The following is a 23,381-nucleotide window of genomic DNA, read 5'->3' as shown; positions in this document are numbered from 1 at the left end:
GTAAAAAATAATAATAAAGACACGGTTTGACCATAAGATCCTACAAGGTTGAGTCAGTTCCTCTGTTCTCAGGGGGTCCCTTGGTGCCCCTTCCCCTTCCTCTGCCCCTGCCCCACAAGTGAGCAGCGTGTGGGGGATTCTGACACCCCCCCACCCTGAAGAGCACTACTTTATTCCCATTTAATGGATGAGAAAACTGAGGTTCCAAGAGGGGAAGTTATGCTGCCAGAAGATGCCAACGGTTACCCATCCTGCAAGTATTTAGGAGCACAGATTGGTGTGCAAGCACCGTGTGGACCCCTGAGCTATGGGGGCCACCGGGTGACCAGCTGCCGCCTTGCAGAGCTCTAGCCTGGTGGGGACACAGACGGACAACACCTGTGACAGATGCAAAAAGGGAGCACAAGGGGGGGACCCGGGAGGACTCTCAAATGACCCGGCAACCAAGCTGGGCCCCTTGCCCAGGGTCACAGGTGAACAGGGGGCGGACCTTCCATCCTGCTTTCCTCCTCCTTTTGCAGGGCGGGTGTGGGTGGGGTGCATGTGGCAGGTTCAGCAGCGGCCTGGCTGATCAGCTTGACCCCGTGTGGCCTGGGTCATTGTGGTCAATGGTGAGTGTGGAGAGGGGCTGGGGCTCCACGAGGGCCAGTGGCCACATCATCAGAGAGGCCACCTTGAGGCCTGTGTACCCCTATCCCCTGACCTCATTCCCACATGGTGACTCCCACGCCCTCTGCAAGGATTCGAGGCCCCTGCAACCCCCGTTCCTGAGCTGCTCGCACACTCTCCCCCTTGGCCCCCCGTCTCTGGGTCACTCCCTCCCAAGAGCCCATCGTGCCCCCAGGGAGAAAGCCTGACTCCTACAGCATCTGCAAAACCACGCGACCCAGGCCCTGCCTGCTTTCCCACCCGTCCCCGGGCCCCTGAGCGATACGCAAGCAGAACGGAGCCACCAAGGTCCCAGAACAAGCCCTGCCCTCTCCCTGCCACCCCTGCACGTGTTCCCTTTGCCTGGACACTCTCCTCACCTCATCCTCTGGGGTCCCCCTGGACCCCTAGCCCTGTGGCCCCCACACAGGCTGGCTGACTTGTCTAGCTCCCTGCCAGGCTGGCACCTTGCTGCGGAATCCTCAGGCCCATGGCTGGCACCCCATGATTGAGCCGTAAACTGACAAGTGACACCATGCGACAGTTGGTTCCACAAACTTGCACGAGGCCGGGCTGCTTATTTGCCAGGTGCGTGCGTGCTGAGTCACTTCAGTCGTGTCTGACTCTTTGCGACACTATGGGCTGTGGCCAGCCAGGCTCCTCTGTCCGTGGGATTCTCCAGGCAGGAATGCTGGAGTGGGTTGCCATGCCCTCCTCCAGGGGATCTTCCCGACCCAGGGACTGACGAACCTTCATCTCTTTTGTCTCCTGCATTGGCAGGCAGATTCTTTACCGCTAGCACCACCTGGATGACCTTGAACAAACCGCTTGCCCTCGCTGAGGCTGCCCTGGGAGTCTCCAGGGGTTGCATGCCAGCAGGGCCAGGGTATATAAACTGTAAAGTGCCCCGAGGCAACCAGGGATGCTGAGTGCCAACCTCTTGCAGTCCCGGCTCTCTGGGAAGCAGGTTCTGGTTAGCGTGTCTGGCCCCAGGCACCCTGTCCCCCGTGTTGGCACTCGAGGCCCGGCAGTTTGGACATGGAGCCTAAATGAGGATGGATGGTATCGGGGTCCAGCAAGGTGGCAGCCAGCTCCCTCCCAAACAGCAATTGAGTTTCCAAGAGATCCCGTGTGGCAGGGAGGTGATCCTGACAGACGCCCAGAGGTATCCGGGAAAAGATTGCTTTTGACGGAAGCCCAAATGGATATTAACGTCTTTGGGCCTCGCTAGCCCTTCTCTGCTGAGAATGGCCTTTCTTCCAGGCTGGCTGATCCAGATGTCTGGGCGGGAGGGCTGGGCAGGCCAGTGCACCTCATCGACTCCCCTCTAATCACCCCCGAAGCCCAGGCCCGAGGAATTACCCGCCTCCCGGCCCCAACCCTAATTGACTTCCCGGGAGATTGGCTTCCACTCCACCCGAGTGGAAGATGCATGGTCTGGGCCGGCATCCTGGTCTTTCATTAAGCCTGTCCTAACCCTTAACTCTGATTTCTGGGCTCTGGCTGGCGTATCAGAGCTGTTCTGCCTGCCGAGGGGGTCCCAGAGGCGGAGGCCATAACTCAGATGCTCCGAGATAGGAAAACAAAAGTGCTTTTAGGCTCAGATGTGAGTCCAGTGCTAAACGCTCCCCTCTCTGGAGCTTGCAGGGACGTTTAGAGGAATGTCTGTCTTGGGGTCCTCAGGGGGCTCTCAGCAGCTCTCACAGCTGCTGATGGCAGCTCTGCCCTCTGAGAGCATCCGCTTGGGCCCTGCCCTCCTGCCTCGCTCGGGCCTTCCTGTCTCGCCTCCTGCTCCATTTGCCGCTGCCCTCACCCTCGTATGCCACCACGCACCTCCCAGGCGTTTTGGTTTTGTGGCTACATTCCCCCTGCGAAGGCAGAGTTGAGGACTTGCGGCGCAGACCAGGGGAGACCTGTGTGCCTACCCTGCTGTAGAAGGGGCTTCTCCATTGGCCGATCAGGAGACCTCCAGGTGTTCAAACCAGGGCCGCCGCCCTGCCACGCCCACCTCCTCCTTCTCTTGGCCCAGGGGAGGTCTCGGGCCACCTGCGACTCTCACCCTTGCCTTTTCATCGCTCCCAGTTCCCATCTGGGCAGGAACCAGGATGTGCAAGGAGATGGCGACAGCTCCTCCCCAGGAGACCCTGGGGGGATCTCTGCTCACAGCAACCGTGCATGCTCCCCCTTCTGTCTCCTGCACACACACCACCTACTGAATAACGGAAAACGTCTGCCCTTGAACTCACAGTAGCAGCCGGTCGTCCCAGGACCCAACCTCAGTACCCCTCCACCGCTCCAGAACCACTGCCCAGGGTGGGGGTGGGGGCCGCAGGCGCAGGGAGTCTAAGGCGGCTCCACTCAGACATCGGGATCTGACACCTGCCCCCAAGTGGCCCCCACGTGTCAGCACACACCCTGCACTTGCCCTGTGCAGGCTTTGGTGAGATTACGGGCAGGTTTGTGAGGGCTGGCGAGCCTCTGGGCAGGGCCAGGAAAAGCACCCCTGGTTTACGTGCACAGCCTCCTGGGTCACCCCAGGATCTGCTCAGACATCTGCAGGGCCCAGAGGAGGCGGGGCCGGGCCCAGCCGGCCGCACACCCAGGGAGACTCACCGTCCAGCCGCCTCCGTCTGTGCGCATGTCACAGTAGACCTGGAAGCCAGCGGGGTCGTGTGTGGGGAAGACGGAGTAAACGCCGTCCTCCTGCTGTCCGCTCAGGAGGACGTCCAGACAGTCACGTGGCCGAGAGCCTGAGACAGGGAAGGCCATCAGGGCACTGGGCCCCGCACCCACGTTCCTCCCCAGCCTCCTGTGTCCCTGGGTCTCTGACTTGTCTGTCCAGCAGGGTCAAGTGGGCTCCAGAGCACTGGCCTTGGGGGCAGGCTGTGACTCTGCCTCTCCCTGGGTGGATGTGGTGAGTGAGCACCCTCTCTGAGGCTCACTTTCCTCATCTGGAAAATGGGTGCAGTGAGCTCCACCTCATCCGGCTGGGAGAGGGGTCCACAGGAGGGTATAGGTAGGGTGCTCAGTGCTGCCCAGCAGCAGGAAGTCCTCGGCACACAGACGCAGTATAGTCTCGTCAGTGGGGCAGGTGGGGGACGTTGTGGGGATGAACCTGGGCACCCAGGTCATCCAAGGAGGGCAGCCCCCACCCCACTCACCATTGGCGCAGCCGCGGGGCCGCGATCCCCTGGCAGGTGCCCTCTGAAGGTCAGCCTTGACATGGGGTCGGCCCAGTGCCCGGTCCCTCTGCAGGGCGTCCAGGACATCACTGACCGAGTTCACCAGGTGAGCCATGTGGCCTTGGCTCTCAGAGAGAAGCTGTAGGGCACAGAGGTGGGTGGAGCTCTGGGTGGGTGGAGCTCCTGGTGAGTGGAGCACTCGGTGGGTGGAGCTCCAGGTGGGTGGAGCTTCTGGTGGGTGGAGCTCTGGGTGGGTGGAGCACTCGGTGGGTGGAGCTCCTAGTGAGTGGAGCGCTCGGTGGGTGGAGTTCCACGGGGAGTGGGGTCACTGGGTGGGTGGAATTCCAGGTGGGTGGGCACTGTGTGGGTGGAGCTCCTGGTGGGTGGATCGTTGGGTGGGTGGCGCTCTGGGTGGGCGGAGCTCCGGGTGGGTGGAGTTCCAGGGGGGTGGGGTCACTGGGTGGGTGGAGTTCCAGGTGAGTGGAGCACTCAGTGGGTGGAGCTCCGGGTGGGTGGATCTCCGGGTGGGTGGAGCTCCAGGTAGGTGGAGCTCCGGGTGGGTGGATCGTTAGGTGGGTGGAGCTCCGGGTGGGTGGAGCTCCGGGGGGACTGAGCCCTGAGTGAGTGGAGCACCGGGGTGGCAATGGCTCTGGTGCACACACAAGGCGGAGGCATGCTCCTGGTGCGAGCTCCTGACTTACTCTGGCCGCCACCCACGGCAGTCTTAGCCCCGGTGCGCAAAGGACGGGGGCCCAGGTGGGAGGAGACCCCTGTGCCGCTGCTGCCCGCAGGCCCTGTCCTTCATCCATTTCTGTGCCTTCAGCCCCGTTGAGCTGACTAAAAGAGACCCCACTGTTCAAACCCCAACTCACCCACTTGCCAGTTACACGGCTGCAGGTGAGTGATTAACCCAGCCTTGAGACAGGGCTAACCTAGCCTCCCTGGACCAGGTGCCTTGGGGATCAGTCACAGCGTGCGGCCCCCAGCAGGGACTCAGCACTCAGCACCTGGATGCCTGCCTCAGTATGGGAATTCATGAGGCACCTTCCAGATTACAAAACACCTTCACCCAACATCTCTTCTCATTGCCCAGCAAGGCTATAAAGCAGGGGTGCTGGGTCTGAACTCCACAGGTGGGACCCTGGAGGCCTGAACCACCCCCCATGCATCCCCATGAGAACCCAGCTTTGACTTTCCAGGGATCTCTGATGTCCATCCCTTCACCTGACCCCATAGCACAGCCAGGTGGAAGGGCTTGAGGTGTTGTCCCCTTGTTACAGACAGGGAAACAGGCCCAGAAGGGGAGGTCCCTGTGGAGGACACACTCAGGCCATGACCCGCGTGGACTGACTGGCAGGAAGGGAACCCAGGACTGCGCCATCGTGCAGGGAGCCTAAGGTGGGGGCAGGCCGCACCATGATTTGGACCCAGGCTCTGGTGTTGATTCTGGGTTTTCGCTCAGGCCCCTCCTCCAGTCACTTTCAAATAACCCTGGAAGGGTAACCAAACCCCTTTCGCGTTATTCTCCTCCCCGAGAACCACCACGGTGGGCCCTGTTTTCTAGGGAGGGGGAAGGTTCTCGACAGCATGTGTTCAGTCTGCTTTCTCGATTTGTACCATTCCCACTGTGATCACGGTCCAGAGGTTTGGGGCTCAGTTAGTGCGGCTCTGTTCCACCTGGGGTCTCTCGGTTGTGCCTGCTGCCTGAGGGGTCTGTGGTCTGTCACCTCCCCACCCCAGGGCTCCAGGAGGAGGGAGGCAGGGTCACAGGCAGACTGCAGCCAGCCAGTGAGCATGCAGCTTGCTGGGTCTTTCTTTACACACCGAATCTGTCACTGGCCAGATAATAGCTCGTTCGAGGAAGGGAAATAGAAATATACAGTGCCAGCAGTTCACAAAATATGATTCTCGGCTTGTCCGGGAGCAGGGGCCCGACAAAGCTTTTAGTTTCCTTGTCAGTTTCCCCTCTGCTGAGCAGGTGATTCAGTGGGGGCTCAGGCCCGGGGAAGAGGCACCCAGACGGGTGGAGAGAGCATTGAGGCAGGGTGGCAGCTTTCTCCTGGGGTCTTATTGCAGTGTCCTGGAGACAAGCCCCATTGGAGGAGTTCTGCAGCGGGATGCAGGCAGCCCCAGGGAGCAGGGGCAGGGGGCGGCCCTGTGGGATGTGAGCAGGAAAGATCACTAAGCCCATTGGTTCAGTCGAATCTGTACTGCCCATCCTTCTGTGACAAGGCAGACACACTCGAGAAACTCAGGCATGGCCAGCTCTTGCTAACGGGCAAGGAAGACCTCAGTTTAAATCAGCAAATGATTAAAGTGGAAAATGTACATAAAAACATGCCCCGAATTAATGGGGAAAGTCAGTCCCTGCTTGCTGAGCCGCACAGCTGCACTCAAGAGGACTTGGCGACTTTCAGAGGCAGTGAAATCGGAGATGCTGCTTCCAGCACTTCTCAGTTGTTGGAGCTTAAACAAGGCGCTTTGCCACACTGAGCCTCAGTCTGCCACTCCGTAGAATGGGGGTAATGATTCCCTCCACCTCCTGGGCTTCCCTTCTGGCTCAGCTGGTAAAGAACCTGCCTGCAATGCGGGAGACCTGGGTTCGATCCCTGGGTTGGGAAGATCCCCTGAAGAAGGGAGAGGCTACCCACTCCAGTATTTTGGCCTGGAGAAGTCCATAGACTGTATGGTCCATGGGGTTGCAAAGAGTCAGACACGACTGAGCGACTTTCACTTTCACTTCACCATCTCCCGGGGCTACTGTACTGCAAAGTGCTTATTACACACAGTGTGGACCGAAAAAAAGATTTTCAGTGGTGGCTGCCCATGGGCTGCAACTTCAGTTTACAAAGTTTCTACCGTCATCATAAAAGAAGTGGGGATGTGTAGACAGCATCTCTCACGTGCCACACGCCCGCCGAGACCAGTACATCTATGAGCGCCAGCATCCTACTGGGCATGGACCGTGCTAGCCCCATGTCACCGGTGAGGAGGGCAGTGCTCCGCTCCGGGAGGGCACCGGAGGTGCTCAGGGATGCACAGCTGGTCCTCGGTGAAGCCTTGACTCTACTGACTCAAACCGTGAGGGCAGGAACACTCAGCTCTGCCGCTCCCGGGCCAGTGGGTCTTAGACATCTGTACATCAGTGCACAGGAGTCAGCCAGGTGCTTGTTGACCTGCTGGGACCCGGGGGTTTGGGGGTGAGGTCCAGGGACATGCCTTTTAACAAGCAGCTCTGGTCACTCCGACAGGGAGTGCCGTGGGCATTGCTCTGAGAAGCCCAGGTCTCGGGCTGACAGCGGAGGGTCTGGGAAGCTCGTAGAAGGGGAACTAGGAGCTATGGCAACACGGCTCTGCAAGACACATGGTCTCTGAAATCACCTTGATTCTGTGGGAAATGAGTCAAATTAAACATTCTTGTGAGAAGTGAATATATCAGGTGAGCCGAGGCAGTGCTGGGCCCCAGAAGAGCCATTAGTCTTCTGGGGACGGCTCCAGGCCTCCGTGCAGGTGAGCGGGTGGGAGGCCCTGAGCTCCCACCCAGTCCTCCGCCCCTGCCCTGAAGGTGAGCGTTTGCGGGCGGGCCAGGCTGTCCAGGGCTGAGCCACGGGGAGAGCAGAGTGAGGCGCCCAGATGCCCCAGAAAGTCTGGAGGTCTCCCCGAGCCCTGAGGATGAGGGGCGGGGACGCTGCAGATGGAGGGGCAGCAGGAGGGCAGCTGAACACCCCCCCAGGATGGGGAGGCCGCCTCCCCATCAGTCACCCAGACAGGATGACGAGGACTGTAATTTCTCCAGCTGCAGCCTTCGGGGGAGGGAAAAGGCCCATCACTTTTGAGCTGGTGAGTGACCAAATGCCTGGTCATTTCATGTGTCTGGAAGGGGCTGGACCCGTGGCAGAAGTGGGGCTCGCGTCTCAGTCCCTAAGGACCTAAGTCATGGGGGTGGGGGGTGGGCAGCAGACAGGGTGAAGGCTGGCGGCTGGGCAGTGCTCCAGAGGCCGGATGCCAGGCCTGACCTGGCCACTGTGCATGTGCGTGTGCTGAGTTGCTTCAGTCCTGTCTGACTCTTTGTGATGCTGTGGACTGTAGCCCGCCAGGCTTCTCTGTCCAGGGGATTCTCCAGGCAAGAATACTGGCATAAGTTGCCACGCCCTCCTCCAGGGGATCGTCCCGACCCAGGGACCAAACCTGTGTCTCTTATATCTCCTGCATTGGCAGGTGGGTTCTTTACCACTAGCACCACCTGGGGAGACTTGCTACTGTATCCCGGACAAATCACTGACCCCCTCTGGGCCTTAGTTTTCCCTTCTGGAAAACAGCAGAGGGTCAGTGAGCTGATCCTGAGCCCTGATTCTACAAGGGGGAAAATTCTTGCTGGTGCTGCAGGCATGGCCAGTGTTAGAAACCCTTCACCCAGATCTTCTATTAGCCTGATGGAGGCCATGTCCTGCCTCTCCTGTGTCCACCTGCCCAGGGGCACTGGGAAGCCCTTCCAGGCCTGGATTTGACTCAATGGATGGATTTGACTGATGGATGGACTACTGCATGCCATGGAGGCTACACTAACACCCATGTCACCAGCTGTGTGACCTTGGGTGAGACTCTCACCTCTCTGAGCCTCATCTGCTTGTCCGTAGATGGGAATCGCAACAGCCCCTGGCCCTGGGGCACTTGGGGACGGAGGGGCGCTGTGGGCACCAGGCACTCAGCAGGGCCAGCAGGCAGTGACAGCCGCCCCACCCACCCCTGCCCAGACCCCAAGGGAGGCGCAGACCCCCGCCCTTACCTGGATGAGGCGGCCCTGCTCACTCTGCAGGGCGCTGAGCTCCTGGCCCAGGGCGCCGTGTCCCTTCCGCAGCCCGGCGCACTCGGCCTGCAGCTCCGAGGCCCGGGCCAGCAGCCGAGGGAGCTGGTCCGCCAGCGTGTCCAGCAGCTCCTGCTCCTGCTCGCCCGGCAGCCGCGGCTCGGCCTGGCGCTGGCTCAGCGCCTGCAGCACAGAGGCCTGGGCGCCCTCCAGGCGGGCGAAGCCGTCGGCGAGGTCAGGGCACCGCGGGTCAATGAGGATGCTGAGGCGTGAGCTGTCGGCCCTGTCCACGGTGACCAGGGCGCTGTTGGCCCCGGCCGGCCCGGTGCTGACGACGGGCGGGGGCGCCGTGCCAGGCACGTGGGCGTGGTTCAGGAGCAGCACGGCGCCGGTGACCGCCACGGCGAGCAGCACCGCGAGGGACAGCAGCACGGTACCCAGCACGTAGCCGCAGCCCGGCCGCTGCGGGCCAGCCCAGGCACATGGACGCAGAGACGGACAGAGGGACAGACGAGGAGAGAGAAGGAACAACGTCAGGGGCAGACCCGGGCCTCCGGCTTCAGCCCTCGGATGGGGGCCCTCTGGCCTTTGTGAAGCCTGGACGAGCCTCACAGGGTCCCCTTCTGGGGGACGTGGGAGGGGAGTTGCAGAGAAACAGCCCCGGAGGGGAGACAGAGAAACAGGCCCCCACCCGCCGCCACCAAAGACGGCAAGCTCAAGACAGCAAGAGAGGCAGGGAGACGGATGGGGACGGTGACAAGAGGAACCAGGGCAGAGAGCCAGGAGATGGAGGGACAGTCCCTTCTCCCTGACTGCCCCTGCCCCAGGCGGGCACATCGCCCCACGTGGAGCCCTCCTGGGTCTAGTAAGGGCGAGCGGGAGGTGGACTCCCACTCTGCAGCCAGAGAGGCCGGGCTCGGGTCCCCAAGCTGTCATTTCCTGCAGGGTGACCTTGAGTGAGGGTCTTCACCTCCCTGAGCCTCGGTGTCCTCATCTGTTAAATGGGGGCAATGATGACACGCCCACCGCATAGGCAGGCGCCCGACACCATGCAGACTCGGGAAGGGACAGCTGCGATGGTGACACAGCGATGCTACAAATCATCGCGCTGTCTCAGCGGAATGGATGCCTTGGGGTCATGGGCTGCTGTCACTGAAGGTCTTTTCAACCCAGAGCACCCACACCCCGCGTCCTGAAGCCACCGCAGGCCCATGAAGCTGCCATGAGTCCCCAGGCCGGGGGTGGCCTCCTGAGCACCTCCCCGCCCTCCTTTCCTCTCCTGCCTCCCCTGCCTTCCTCCCCCTCTTCACAAAGCACCCCCCCACCCCCCACCCCTTGGACCCAGCGCAGCTTGTAATTAAAGGAGGCACCGTGATGGAGCACAAATCCAGACTCACTGGCCTGCATCCCTCATGGCCCAAGGGAAGCCTGCAGAGCGATCACTCAGCCTTTGACACACGGGGACCTGAGGCCCAGAGAAGGCCAGGGGCTTGCCCACAGTCACCCCGCCGATGAGAAGCTGGGCTCAGACTGGGCCCCCCCACCTCCACCTCCTCCCAGGGCCAGGCATGTCCAAGCGCTGAATTTTCCCCACGTTTTCAACTTTCTGAATCCAAGGGGCATCTTTAAATGAGTTAGTATATTAAAGCACTTGGAGCCATGCCTGGCACGCTGTGTTTGTGCAATAAATATTAGCGGCTTTTATTATCTCATGATCAATGTGCATAGAGCATCTGGAGGTGTCGGGTTTTTTATTTTCCACCTAAAGTGCTATTTCTGTGTCATTGATGCTAGAATGTCCCTTCCCTGGTTTTTTTGTGTTTTTTTTTTCGGTCTCCATATCTCAACGTCTCTGACATTTGGGAGGATCTTACAATTGTGATTGACAATTTTCTTTCTTGGTGATACATAAAATAGCCTCTAGGGACATCCCTGGTGGTTCACTGGTTAGGACTGCATGCTTCCGCTGCAGGGGGCGCAGGTTTGATCTCTGGTCACGGAACTAAGATCCCATGTGCAGCAAGGTGCAGCCAAATTTAAAAAAAAATAGCCTCTTATATACTGTGTTTTTCTATGAGAAAATATGGCAGAACAAATAGCTACTTTCCCTAAATTCAAATTCTACACGTAACCCCTGAATCTCCTATTTGGCACCAGAGGAGATGGGGGTCAGGGGTCTGTGTTGTTGGAGAGATGAGGGAGAGGGTTCCTTAGCCTGTCCCTGCAGTGATGGGACTCAACATTCTACCCCACCTCTCCCCACACCTGCTCAGACATGCTGGGACTCCACACAGTGGCACGATTTACCCCAGCCAGACCTGAACATGCCAGCTCCCCTCCGCCAGCTCTACACAGGCTGCTCCCTGGGCCCGAGGCATCAGCCTCCCCTGCTTCTCTTCCATAGCTAAACTCTCTTTCTTCAGGGCTCAGGTAGATGTCACTTCCTCCAGGAAGCCTTTCTGGACTGTTTCCTCAGCCCTCCTCCCAGTTTGGGTGAGGCTCCTCCTCAGTGTTCCCACAGCCCTTGCTGCCCCCACGGTGGCCCTAACAAATACAGTCATCACCCTTGACTGCATTCATTCACTCAAACATCCATTCAGTATTACCTGGTGTTCCCCCCGAGCCAGGGTCCAAGCCAGTCCCTGAGGGGTAGCAGTGGACAGTCATGCCAGCCTTGCCCGTAGGGAGCTTGTGTCCCATGGACTATGACTCTTACCCTCTTTGGGGGCATGGATCCCCTTGGAGATGATGAAAGCTGTGGATACAAGGGAAGCTAGAATTCTGGAGCCGGCAGAGCCCAGGTCTAGGAGACCTGCTCTAAACCGTGAGTCCCACCCTCCCCCAAAAGGCATAGAGCAACTGGTTGTTGGATGGATGGAGGACAGGGCAGACGGGCTAGGACATTTCTCCATGACCTTGGAGGCGTGGGAGGAGGTGAAGGCCCTGGGACCCATGGTGATTGGCAGGGCAGAGGATCATGACCTCCACACTGAGCCCTGTGCCCACCCAGGAAGGCCTGGCACAGAATGAAGGCTGCCTCCAGGCTGCCCCAACCCTGCCACGAGGCAGCAGGATCCACGGGGGCGGGCATCACATTGTCACCGCTATTACTTGAGTTTATGCTGTTTTCCCACCACTGAAACCTCCAAACATCCCCTTGTTGTGGTTGGTTACATTTTGCAGATGGGAAAACTGAGGCTCAAAGAGAGAAGAGCCTTGCCTGAGGTGACAGGAGCATTTGAACCCAGGCCCGGGTGACTGGGTTCAAACCCATTGCCCGTTTGTGCGGCTGTTGCTGAGCCATCCGACCGCAGTCCTGCCTTGTGGGAAGCCTGGCCGGGGTTTGAGACAAAGCCCTGTGTCAGCCAGTGAGTCATCCAGGGAGTGTCATTCAGTCCCTGTCAGTCCCCTCCCAGACTCCGTCACGAGACACCTTGCCCCGAGCCGCTCTGAGCGACGTCCTCCACAGGAAAGCGTTAAGGTCCCCAGCTGGGGAGGCAGAGCGGCCAGCCACGTCCCCCGGGTGTGTCCCCAGGACCACAGTCCTCTTGGGCATCTGCTTCCACCCAGGCCCTTGGTCCCTGGTGGGAAGGCCAAGGGCACAGAGGAGCGGGGGGAGCTGGAGAAGGTTGCAGGGGGTCCCCCCAGGGGCAGGGGGACGCCAGAGCCTGGAGATGAAACCGGCCACTCAGCAGAGGAGAATCAGTCTTCAGAGATCACCTTAAACATGAAGTGCTATTCGCTTTTATAGGCTGCAGTTTACGTGCCTTGCAAAGAAATCTATCTGAGACCATAAGGGGGGCTTCAGGTGCGAGCAGCCCAGTAGAGCGTGTGGGGGGCTGGTGTTTAACTCATCAGCCCTTGGCCAGGGCAGAGTGATGCATACTTGGGGTCCCCACCTCCCAGGCGCAAGGAGCCTGTAGATTGGGAAGGCATCCCAGGCGGGGCTTGGGGGGCATCCGAGGAACCCCAGGGTCTGAGACCTGCTGCTGGTGCTAAACCCCTGTGCAAGCTCCCGGCTGGGGGGATGTGGCTTCATCCCCTGCATGACTCCTAGTGCTGGCCCGCGGTCCAAGGCGGGCCAGGACACCCCAGCCAGGGGAGGACACAGTGGGCTCATGCCAGGGGAGGTGGGAGGAGAAAGCCCCGGAGCTGCCTCATTAGAGGGGCGGTGTGCGTCCCAACTGCCTCCTCTGAGTCTCCAGCCTTCAGGGATGGCCACGGGGTCTGGCTGAGGCTAAGAGGGCTCTGGAAGAAAGGGCTCACGGCTACAGTGCTCTGCCTGCACCGCACCCCACTTCTTCCTTGTTTTTTTTTTTAAGGCCATACTGTGCAGTATGTGAGATCTTAGTTCCCCAACCAGGGATCGAAACTGTGCCCCCTGCATTGGGAGTGTGCAGGGGGCCACCACCGGGCCACCAGAGAAGTCTCTTTCCGTTTTTTTAAAGGAGCTGGGTCGTGGTCCCATGAGTAGGCTGAGACTACACTCCTTATACCAGGATAGGAAGAAGAAAATCTCCCCCAGGGGGAGGCCAGGCAAGGTGAGATCCAGGTGCAAGCCGCTCCCAGCCTCCCACCTCCTAGGAGCACCCCAGCCCCAGAAACACATTGTGTGGGTCTGCGTTGGGAAAACCGAGGTGCGGCGGTGTGGTCTGAGCCTGGCAGAGACTCAGAGCTGCACCTGGGCTCACACATCGTCGCAAGTGGAGCAGCCCAGCCCCTGCCCAGCCCAAAGGCCCTGGGGGCGTCTTCCTCCTCTCTCCCCAGGAACACACATCTGCTCCCCAGCCAGGCAAACAGTGCCTGACCTGGGCTGGGCTCTGATGCTCTGGCCCTGGCAGAAGGAAGATCCCAGAGACCCCTTAAAAAGAGGAGGTGGTTGTTCTGCTCAAAATTCTGGTGGCGGGGGGGTCCCAAAGATTTAGGAAGAGGGCTTGCTGGCTCACTCTATGAGTCCTGGGGGAAGAGCTCCCTGTCTTGCCAGGGGCCTCTGAACATGACCCACGCTAAAGGCCGTCTGAAGCCTCAGGCCACCAGGAAGGCCCCAGAAGAGTGGCCGGAGGTGTTCTAGGGACAAAAAGAAGGGTCTGGGAACTGCCCGCGTCCACCCCTCCCGGAGGAGCCGAGCCGCCAGCCCTCACTCCCCAGAGAGCACTCAGTTCTGAGTCCATTTCCAATGAGGGAAGGTATCTTAATGTGTCTTGTGAGGGTCTTGCTCACCCTCCCCACCCCCAGATCTCCAGACCTCCAGCCCACTGACCCCTAAACCAGGCTTGTTCCACCTCAAACCTGAGCCATCCTGAAACCTCCACCCAGGGATGGTATCAGCCTCACCAGCCCCCTCCAAAACCGGGGGCTTCCCTGGGCTCCCCTCCCTCACCCCCACCCCCAGCCAGCACCTGGCTGTGTCCACTCTTACCTCCTCGAATCCCCAGGGCCCCTCTGTTCCTATGGCCCCCCCAGCCCTGACCTGGTCCAAGCCCCATCGTCTACTTTAAAATCACCGCAACCATCTCCCTGTTAGCCTCCCCACCTCCTCCCAGGCCCACCAACCATAGCCCACCCAGCGGCCCAGGACCCTCCTGATGGCAAAAAGCCCAGGACACTCCGCTCAGACCACTCCGGGACTAAGAGGCCTCGGGAGCAGGTCCCTCCCCACCCCCAGCCTCTGCTATTGTCCCCTCCCCTCCCCTCAACTCCTGTCCAGTCCTCTCCAGCTGCCTGTGTGTGTGTGCTAAGTCACTTGTGTCCGACTCTTTGCGACGCTATGGATTGTATCCCACCAGGCTCCTCTGTCTGGGATTCTCTAGGTAAGAATGCTGGAGTGGGTTGCCATGCCCTCCTGCAGGGGATCTTCCCCATCCAGGGATCGAACCTGCATCTCTTAAGTCTCCTGCATTGGCAGACGGGCCCTTTACCACTAGCATCACCTGGGACACCCCCTCTGTCATTTCCAACACACGTTGGCGTTACAGATCTGACAGATGTTGTCCAGCTTAAATGCCGCCTCCCTGGGGAAGTGATCTCTGCCCTCCCACCCCAGCCTCTCCTGGCCTCCAGCCTCCTCATCACAGCCACACCACTGGGCTAGGGGCTGAGCTCCATGGGGTGGGGCCCAGGAAACAGAAGGAGAAGGAAGGAGTCCTTGACTGGCAGTCCCTGTTCTCTTCAGCCTCCTTCTCATCCAACCCGGACACAGTGACCTCCACCCAAAGCCCAGGCAATGAGGACAGAGGCATGCATGGTTTTCTTTATAATGCCCATCGTGGTTTGTCATAATCCCATGATGCGAGTGTGTTCCTCCCAAGAGACTCTAAGTTCCCGAGGCACAGGTTTACAGCTGTCTCTCCTAGAGGAGGGAGCGACTCTATAAATAGCCACTGAGTGAATTAAATGCAGCAGGGTTTAGGTTAGACATCAAGAAGAACTTCCCAATGAGACTTGTATTCCCTGTCTGGAATATTTTTCAAAGTTTTGAAAATATCAAGAGACACTGCCTGGGATGGTTCAGAGGTTGACCTCCCTGGGGGGTGGTTTGACTCAGGGACTGCTCAGAAATGAGCCGCCTCCGCCCCCCGCCCCCCGCAACAAGAGGAGATAGTTACAGGGTGACTTTCTGCCCCACACTAGGTGATTAGGAGAACTGTGGCTATTTCTAGGTCCTTTTATCTGAGCAACTCCGAACTCCTGGCAAATATTCCACCATCACCTGCTGCCCTAAGGGTGTGAGAGCCCCTTGGCTTTGCAGGGGGAGAAGTGAAGCTCTAATGAAGTCGGCACCTTGTCCAAGGTCACCTGGCAAATGAGGAGCTGAGGCCGGACAGGCCCGGGACACAGTCGGCCCGAGGCTGTCCGCAGAAACAGCAGCACTTGGATGTAGGCCCTTCAATGGCAGTGGGTACGGTGTGCGCCCTGGGGAACCACGCACCAGGTACCAGAGCCCTCTCCTCGGGAGTTACATAATGCGCCCAAGCGGGCGGAGTCCAGGGCAGCCAGCCTCTCTTTCCTTAGTCTTCCCAACAAGGCTCATCGGTCACCCAAGTTCAAGTCCTGACTGCAACTCCTCTCAGCCTCAGTTTCCTCATCTGTTTAATGGGTTGATCATTCCTGCTGCCAAACTCCCAGAACGGTTTGACTAAGAAACAAGAAGATATGCAGATGTGCACAGACGGCACTCACAGTGTGGCTTTGGCACCTTTTCTGGAGCAAGTGCCTCATTAGAGAACCTCATTCAGAACCTTCTGGAGGGAACTGGGTGGTCATATTGCTTTCCCTGGTGGGCAAAGGGATGATCAGGACATTGATAGCCTGGCAAAGGGGTCAGGCTACTCTGAGAACCACCTTCCTCAAGGGTGTAGAGCGCTTCACAATTTGCAAAGCACACCAGTATTTCACCCAACTCTTGTTAAGCCCTTTTGAAGTGAGGAGGAAGCAGTGACTGCCGTTCCCATTTTACAGATGGTAAAGCCCAGACTCAGAGAGGGGACGTAACTTACCCAGACACAAAGCATGTCAGTGGTCGAGATGAAACTATGGATGCAAGAAGGCCAGGTCCAAGGGAACCCTTCTGACGGTGGGCACAGGAAAGGGCTTGCCTCCTACCTGAAGCTTCAGACAAGCCTGGAGCTGGCAACGGGACAGCCTGTCTACATGTTGGATCACCAAAGGGGTGGAGTGAGAAGGTGGTGTTTGATATTGGCCCAGGCCGCTGAGACCACAAGCTCATGGCAGCCTCCGATGCCAAGGGGCAGACAGCTGGGCTCTGGCCTGGTGGCAGCTGGAATATATACCCCACGAAGCAGCAGAGAGGCCAGGGCTGACCCAGGAGGCCTTAAAACCACATTTCAAATAGATCCCCCAGAAGCCACCTCCCCTTGAGACACATCAGCTCTCGCTGCTCTCCCAGCTCCTCCTGGCCAGGCTTCATGCAGTTCAGTTCAGCAAAAATCCCTCAGCTCCCAGCCTGAGCTGCATGGAAAGACAGGAGCCTGGACCCAGGGGGAGACCCCAGGATGGGGGCCCAGAAGAAGCATGTGTCCAAAGGGAGCTCCTGCTAGAGGAGGGATCAAGGCTAGGGAACAAGGCAGGGAGATAAAGGCAGCTGAGTGGCACAGGCTAAATGCTGCTGGGAATCAAGGCAGAGCCCACTGGGCATCAGGGAGGGCTTCCTGGAGGAGGTGGCACCTGAGTAGGTTTTGAAGTATATACAGGGTTTCCCTGAGTGAAGCGTGTGTGTGTGTGTGTGTGTGTGTGTGTGTGTGTGTGTGTTTGGGGGACAATGAGGCAGCAAACGTTTGGAAACAGGCAGTCTGGTGTCATTTGCTTGTTAGCAAATGACAAGCAGTCAGTACCTGTAAGGGGGCTCACAGGAAAGGAGAATGGGCCAGGAGGCGCTGGGAGAGGCGTGGCGTCAGACCTGGCTTGGAAACTTTGTTCTCCCACTAACATGTTGTGTGACTCGGGTGCATGCCTCGACTTCTCTGCGCCGCCGTCCTCCTGCGACAAGGGCACGTGCACCCCTGCCTCCCCACCCAGGCTGCTGCCGACCGCGAGGCTGTGCAGACGGTTGGGAAAGGGCTCTGCAAAGTGTGGAGGCATGTGGCTCCAGACAACGCTCAGGCTGCCGCTCCCGCTCCCGAGAGAGTGAGGGGCCCGCCAAGGCCCGCCCCTGCCACCCCCCTCCTGCCTCTGCAAACAAGAACTGTTCCTTCCCCAATGACATCTGTCTGGGAGAAATTTGAAATTTAAAACGGGCAGCTCCATTATTTCCTCTCCTTGGCGAGCAGACCTCGCATCTCGCCTGCCTGCCCCAGTCCCTTGGCAGCCCAGCCTGGGGCGGCCCCGGGGCTGCCCCTCCACTCGGCTCCCAGCCCCAGCCCCTCTCCGGCCAGCCCTGGAGCTCTGTCCTCATCCCCCCTTCCAGTCACAGCCCTGGGCCTCCTCCTCGGCCCCCTGAAGAGGCAGCACAAAGCGGGGGATGAACAGACCTGGAGCCCAAGGACCGGGGGTTCAAATCCCAGCAGAGCCACAAGGCCTGGGGCAGAAGCAACTCTCTCTGAATCCTGCTTCCCTTGTCCTAAAGCTGGAGAACCACAATGCCCAGTGTTCTTACAAGAGGCAAATATTTACTGATCCTCTGCTGGATGGGGTGGGGGTAGGCTGGCTACAGTGTGAGGATTCAGAGGAGATGAGGGGGAGGGGGTCGCATGCCAGGCGCCTGGCACGGGGTGGTGCCCAGGGTGGGATACTTAGTAAATGGTTCAGATGCCCATTGTAGAGATGAGGAAACAGAGGCTCGCGCTCAAGGGCTGGTGGCACTGTAAACTCTATGGGTCCCTTACTTTCTCTGCGCAGGCGTGCACCTGAGTCCGTTGGAGGAGCAAGGGGGCTCCTGCAGGGGTGCCGCCCTCATCCGCAGCCCGAACCCCAAGTTCAAGTGTCTCCTCTGGAGCCAAGGAGGGTGCCCGCCCCAACTCGGGCCTGCGGAGCCTCACGGGGGGTACGCCCCAAACTCCAGCCCGGGTGCCCAGCCCGCCGGCCGGAGCCGCCACCGCCTCGCCCACCGCGCGGGGCCCCCGTATCCCCACGCCCCGGGCCCGCGCGTACCTGCGGCTTGTCGCGCGGCCGGTCCTCAAGTTGGGAAGCGCCGCCCATGGTCTTCCACCGGTCGTTGACCATCTTCCGGCAGGACCGCTGGCGGGGACGCCGGGCGAGGCGCGCCGCTGCGGAGCGCAAAGGCGCCGAGGTGGGCGCGGGCTCGCTCTGTTCGCCGGCTTCCCGCCTCGGTGCCCCGCACCGGGACGGCCCGGGCCAGCGGGCGGGTGTGCGAGTGTGTGTGTGTGTGCGTGCCGGCGTGTGCGCGGGTGTGTGCGGGCGACAGCGGGAGCGGGAGCGCGAGAGCCGCCGACCGCCCGCCGCCCGCCCGCCGCTCGCGCTGCGCGCCGTCCCCGCTCCCGGCTCCCGCGCCTCCCCTGCGCGCTCCTCCCTCCTCCCCCCCTCCTTCTCAGTCTCCGTGTCTTTTTTGTCTTGGACTCTCTTTGCCTTTTATTGCTCCCCCGCTATCCCTCTGATACGCACGCACACACCGCGGACGGCGATAGGGAAACTCCACCTCCCCAAAGGCTAATTAATAGAGAAGAGGCGGGCCGGCCCAGACCCCCGGGGCCAGCCCGGGAGGACAGCAAAGAGCCGCGGGCAGCCCTCCCCTCGCCGGGGCCGGAGGGGCTTGAGAACCCCGGGGGCCGCCTCCTCGCAAACTTCCTCCCGGGCCGGACCCGCGCCAACTCACCGTGCGCGGGGAGCGCGGCGCCGGGCAGGCCCCGGGGGCGCCCCCGAGGGGCCTTCGGGCGTCTCCGGGGAGAGGTGCCGCGCTCCTCCCGGCCCCCTCAAGGCACAGGGGCTCACCCTGAGACCCGGCGGGTCCCGGGGGTGGGGGCCGGCTGAAGGGCACCCCCTGCGGGTGTCTGAGATCTGGGTCCAGGTCCCGGGGCAAGTGCGCCCAGGCCCAGAGTCTCCCGCCACCAGGAACCGCCCTCTCCCGACCCCGACCCGCGAGGCTGGCCCTGGGGGCTCCTCGGCCAGAGCCGGTAGGCCTGAGTCCGGTGCTCGCGTACGGAGAGCCGGCCCCACGCCTTATTCTCGCCCAGGCGGCCCGCGGTGTCGCGTGCGAGCCGCTCCGCGCTCTGCCCGCGCACGCGGCCGATCGCCCGCATTCCCCGGGCGCGCCCAGCGCTGCCTCGGCCCCCGCCTCCTCCTCTGCCCGGGAGAGGAGGGATTTGTGCCGGGAGGGGGCTTCTTAGTCGCCCCCTCCCACCAGCAGCACTTTAAAAAGCATTTAATCCGCCCGGTGCAGCCTTCAGAGGTAATTGACAAAAGTCCTTAATCTGCGCTGTTAACGAGCTGCTATTGTGACTCCTGACCGGGAGGCGCCCACACGACCGACGCCGAACTCCCGGCCGGCCGCCCCCTCCCCCGGGCCGCCAAGAGATCCTGACCGACTGCCCCTCCCCCCGCCCCTCTCTGCGGGGCGTCAACCCCCCCAATCTTCGGCTCCCCCAGCTTTAGAATAGACTCCTGTGTTCCCTTCCCCACGCTTCTCCCCAGAGCTATGTTCGGGCTCCCGGGGCGCCTTGGCCCGCGCCAGGCTGTTCCCTGGCATCGTCTTCGTCTCTCTCCCACCGGCTCCCAGTCTGTCGCCCCGTATTCATCCCTCTCCCCAGGGCCTTCAGGGGTGCAGCAGACTGCCTGGGGGTGGGGGCCCCGGAAAGCTGGGGTTTGGGGGCACTTGCTGCCCCTGGCATCCGAGTGGACTGTCAACTCACCCACAGAAGGTGGGTTCCCAACCTGCCAGCCGCCTCTTCCTTCCAGAGCTATCTGCCCGCCTCACCTGCAGCCCACTCCCCGGGCCCAAGGAAGGCAGTCAGGCCACCTGGGAGTTTGGGTCCCCCAGCATCACCTGGGAGCTGGGGACCTGGGTTGGAGTCCTGGTTCCTGGGCTCTTTCTGGATGGCATCTCTCACTTGAGGCCTTTCCTGCAGGTTAAATGGATTGGCAGGGGGGCCATTAGCCTTGTGGAGAGGCCTGTGGTGGCCGAGTGGAGTGGGGCAAACAGCCGTGCCTCTGAGCCTCGGTTTCCCCACGGTTGCTAAAGGGCCAACAGCACCCTCTTCAGAGGGCTCTCGGGAAGTTCTGAGAGACAGTGTGTTGAAACATCCGACAAGATGAGGCTTCAGACTTCCCCACTGTGACCTTGAGCAGATTCCCTGTCTTCTCCAAGTCTGGGTCTCCTCATTGAACAAGAAATCGCCACCTCCCCCTTCTAAATGGGGACTTGTGAGGTTTGTAGACGTGAGGCGGGAACTCCTAACCTGAGTCCGATTTGGGGAGAGGAGGTAAGCTCCAGAAGTGTCTATGTACAGACAGAAGGTCACCCTTCTGGGGGTCCCCGAGCTGAGATTCTGAGTGGAGAGGGTGCTAAGGGCCAGCAGAGTTTTGGGGGTGTCTGCTCTGGATGGGCGGGGAAGACATCCTGGAGGAGGGGGTGGGGTGCTGGGCTGTGAAGGTGGAGACACCTGGAATTTGGGGGACAAGGCATTCCAGGCAGCGAAGCCGCAAGGCAAAGGCAGAGGATGGAAAATGACAGTTCCCCCAGCACAGGCAGGTACCAACCAGAGGACACCAGCCAGACGACCTGCTCCCAGGCCTGCAGAAGGGCGCGTGGACAGGTAAGCGGGGGCCACCTAGCGGCTGCTCCTGGCACTGTTTGCGGTCAGCCTGTCTCACAAGCTGGGCCACAGATTCCTCACTTTCCTGCCCGCAGGGGTGTGGTGAGTGCATGTGTGGGAGTGGTCTTCACCCATCACCCCCGCTGTGATGATGGCCCCTGCTCAGCACCCCCAGAAGAAGAGCCCGCCCAGAAGAAGGAGCCCCGCCGGCATTTGCTCAGTGCCTTACAAGCTGCCCTGGCTGGGGGAGAAGAGGGATCTATGTGAGCAAAAGCACAGCTGACCCCCCAGAGGGGACAGAGCCCCTCCCTCTAATTTCCTCTGGACACAGTTGGTGTCTGCAGAGCCCCACGGAGGAGCCCAGGTGTGCTCAGTGGAATCAGGGCTGGACCAGGGCTTTCCAGCCAGCCTGAGACAGGGCACTCCAGCCGGGACCTCAGGGAAGCTGGAACCCGGGACCCCCAGGCTGCTCCAGGACCCTGCCCACTCGCTACACATCCCCTCACCCTTCTCCCTCTGGTTCACTGATTCCCCGTGTTCCTGTCTTTCCTGCCTTTGGCCACTGGGACATGACGGTCGCACCAACAGAAACCCCTCCTGGGGGATTTTTAGTTTAAATTCCCAGGAGAAGGGCTCTGATTCATCCTGCTCATCTTTTGGAGCCAGGACATGTCCCTCGTAGGTCATCAGCTGTCCTCGGCCAGGTGCCCACCGCAGGGTGAAGGAGGGATGCTTGTTCATGGTACCCCCTTTTCTTTGCAGGGAGGGGTACAGGGCAGGCTGTGCGGCCTGCCAGCCTGAGAGGGATGGAAAGGAAGAGAGCCTTCTCATCAAGGAGACGAGCGTGGCCAGAGATGCCGGGTGACAACATGCAGGGTTACTGCTGTCCGACCGGCTAGAATCCACGGCCCCTCGCTCCTACACTCAGCCCTGCGCCGGGCACACCGCATCCTCCCAGCCACCCTCGTAAGTGAGAGCTATTGTTACCCTTGTTTCACGAATGACAAAATTGACTCCCAAAGGTAAGTTACATAACTTGGGTAAAAGTGCTATTAGCAAAAATGATATAAATAATAGCTACCATTCAGAAAGCATTTTTCATGTGCTGTGTACCGTTCATTAGCAATAGATCTCATTTCATGCGGTTCTCCACAAAAACCCGTGGATGTTATTGATATGCCCATTTCATAGATGAGGCGACTGAAGCTCAGAGAGGTTAAGGCACTCAGCCAAAATCACACAGCAACTGACGGAGTCAGAATGTGAACTGAGGTCTCCGCACTGCTGGAGTGCATCTCCCTTTCTTCCTCACCTCTGTCCTCTTGCTTGGGCAGCTCTGGGCCTGAGCCCAGGACCACAAAGCCGGCCTGTGGCAGGAACTCAGCACACGTGTGCTGAATGTTGAATATGCTTCGTCTCATGGGGCCCCAGGGACCGGCTGGCTGGGAGGTTGGGACCTCTGGCCTTCGTCCACCCAGCCTCTGCCCCACGCTGCCGAGGGCGCTTGACTCTCACCGTAAAGCTGTCTCAACTTCACTCTGACAGTCACATTTATCATTAAAAATAAATTTATCTTGGCTTCCTGTGGCATGGAAAGCTACCGTGCGGTGATTCAATGGGCTTGTCACCCCTCACGGTTAGGCACGGGGAGCGGAACAACTGGATGGTCTCCAGCGCTAGCTCTTCATTTTCTGCGGCTGGAGCCAGAAACGTACAGTGGGCTGACATTTAATTTAGAATCCAACATACCTTGACATAAACCCATAATACAAAGGCGGGGGCGGGGGTGGGGGCTGCCAAGCCCGGCGGGGTGGGGGGAGTCCAAATGACAGGGCGGATTTCTTTCGTTTTATTTTTTATTTTTGCTTTGTCAACGCTGAGCGGTGATGACAGACTAGAGGCCGCGATCAAAGGCAGGAATTAGCATGGAGTGAACGTGCATGTGTGAGCATGTGAGCTTTTGGCGTTGATGCGCTGTGCACGGGCGGGTGGGTTTACGCCCTGAGTCCCTTGGGATGCTGTGTGTGGCCACCTCTGCCGCCTGTCTGTCGGGGGGCACCAGGGAAATGCAGGCCGAGGCTGAGGCCATAACCCATGAGCAGGATAACTCAGGCCGGGCGGGCAAGACGGGACCTCCCTGTGGGTCTCGGTGTCCCCAACCCTTTCCCCAGATCCTCTGAGACGTGATCAGTGCTCTGGAAATACGGAGCAGGGAGGGGACACTGGCATTTTTAAAGCTGGAGGCAGAATTCTGGCTTTTTATTCAGCAAAACATCCCGATGGACTAGTTGGGTGTAAAACGCTGAGGCTCAAGCTTCACCGGGGAGGGGAGGGCAGGACCTGGAGAGACGGGGAGGCATGAAACTCAGGGGAAAATGTGGTTTCGGCAGAAGCAGCTGGAAGGGGAGGGGATGTGGGGGATGGCGGAAAGGAAGGGAGCCAGAGGGAACCAGAGAGGGAGGGGCTGAAGCCCACCCAGTCCGTGGAGGCCTGGGGAGAAGGCTGGCCTGGGAACCCCAGCAC

At 60.0% G+C, this 23,381-nt stretch overlaps 1 protein-coding gene across 1 annotated transcript in view; it reads right to left on the bottom strand.

Moving 5' to 3' along the window:
* Window positions 1-18,312, bottom strand: part of FIBCD1 (fibrinogen C domain containing 1) — a 30,290-nt gene extending 11,978 nt beyond the window's left edge. Inside the window, exons 1-4 of the mRNA XM_061156168.1 lie at window positions 18,241-18,312; window positions 8,617-9,096; window positions 3,810-3,969; window positions 3,262-3,398 (exon numbers count right to left, since the gene is read on the bottom strand). Coding sequence (XP_061012151.1) covers window positions 3,262-3,398; window positions 3,810-3,969; window positions 8,617-9,096; window positions 18,241-18,312 — 849 coding nt within the window. The remainder of the gene's footprint in view (window positions 1-3,261; window positions 3,399-3,809; window positions 3,970-8,616; window positions 9,097-18,240) is intronic.
* Window positions 18,313-23,381: the final 5,069 nt, after the last annotated feature.

The sequence above is a fragment of the Dama dama genome, chromosome 11 (assembly GCF_033118175.1).
Source record: "Dama dama isolate Ldn47 chromosome 11, ASM3311817v1, whole genome shotgun sequence".
Lineage (NCBI taxonomy): Eukaryota > Metazoa > Chordata > Mammalia > Artiodactyla > Cervidae > Dama > Dama dama.
The sequence above is the reverse complement of the archived record's forward strand: the minus strand, read 5'-3'. Positions and strand labels throughout refer to the sequence as shown.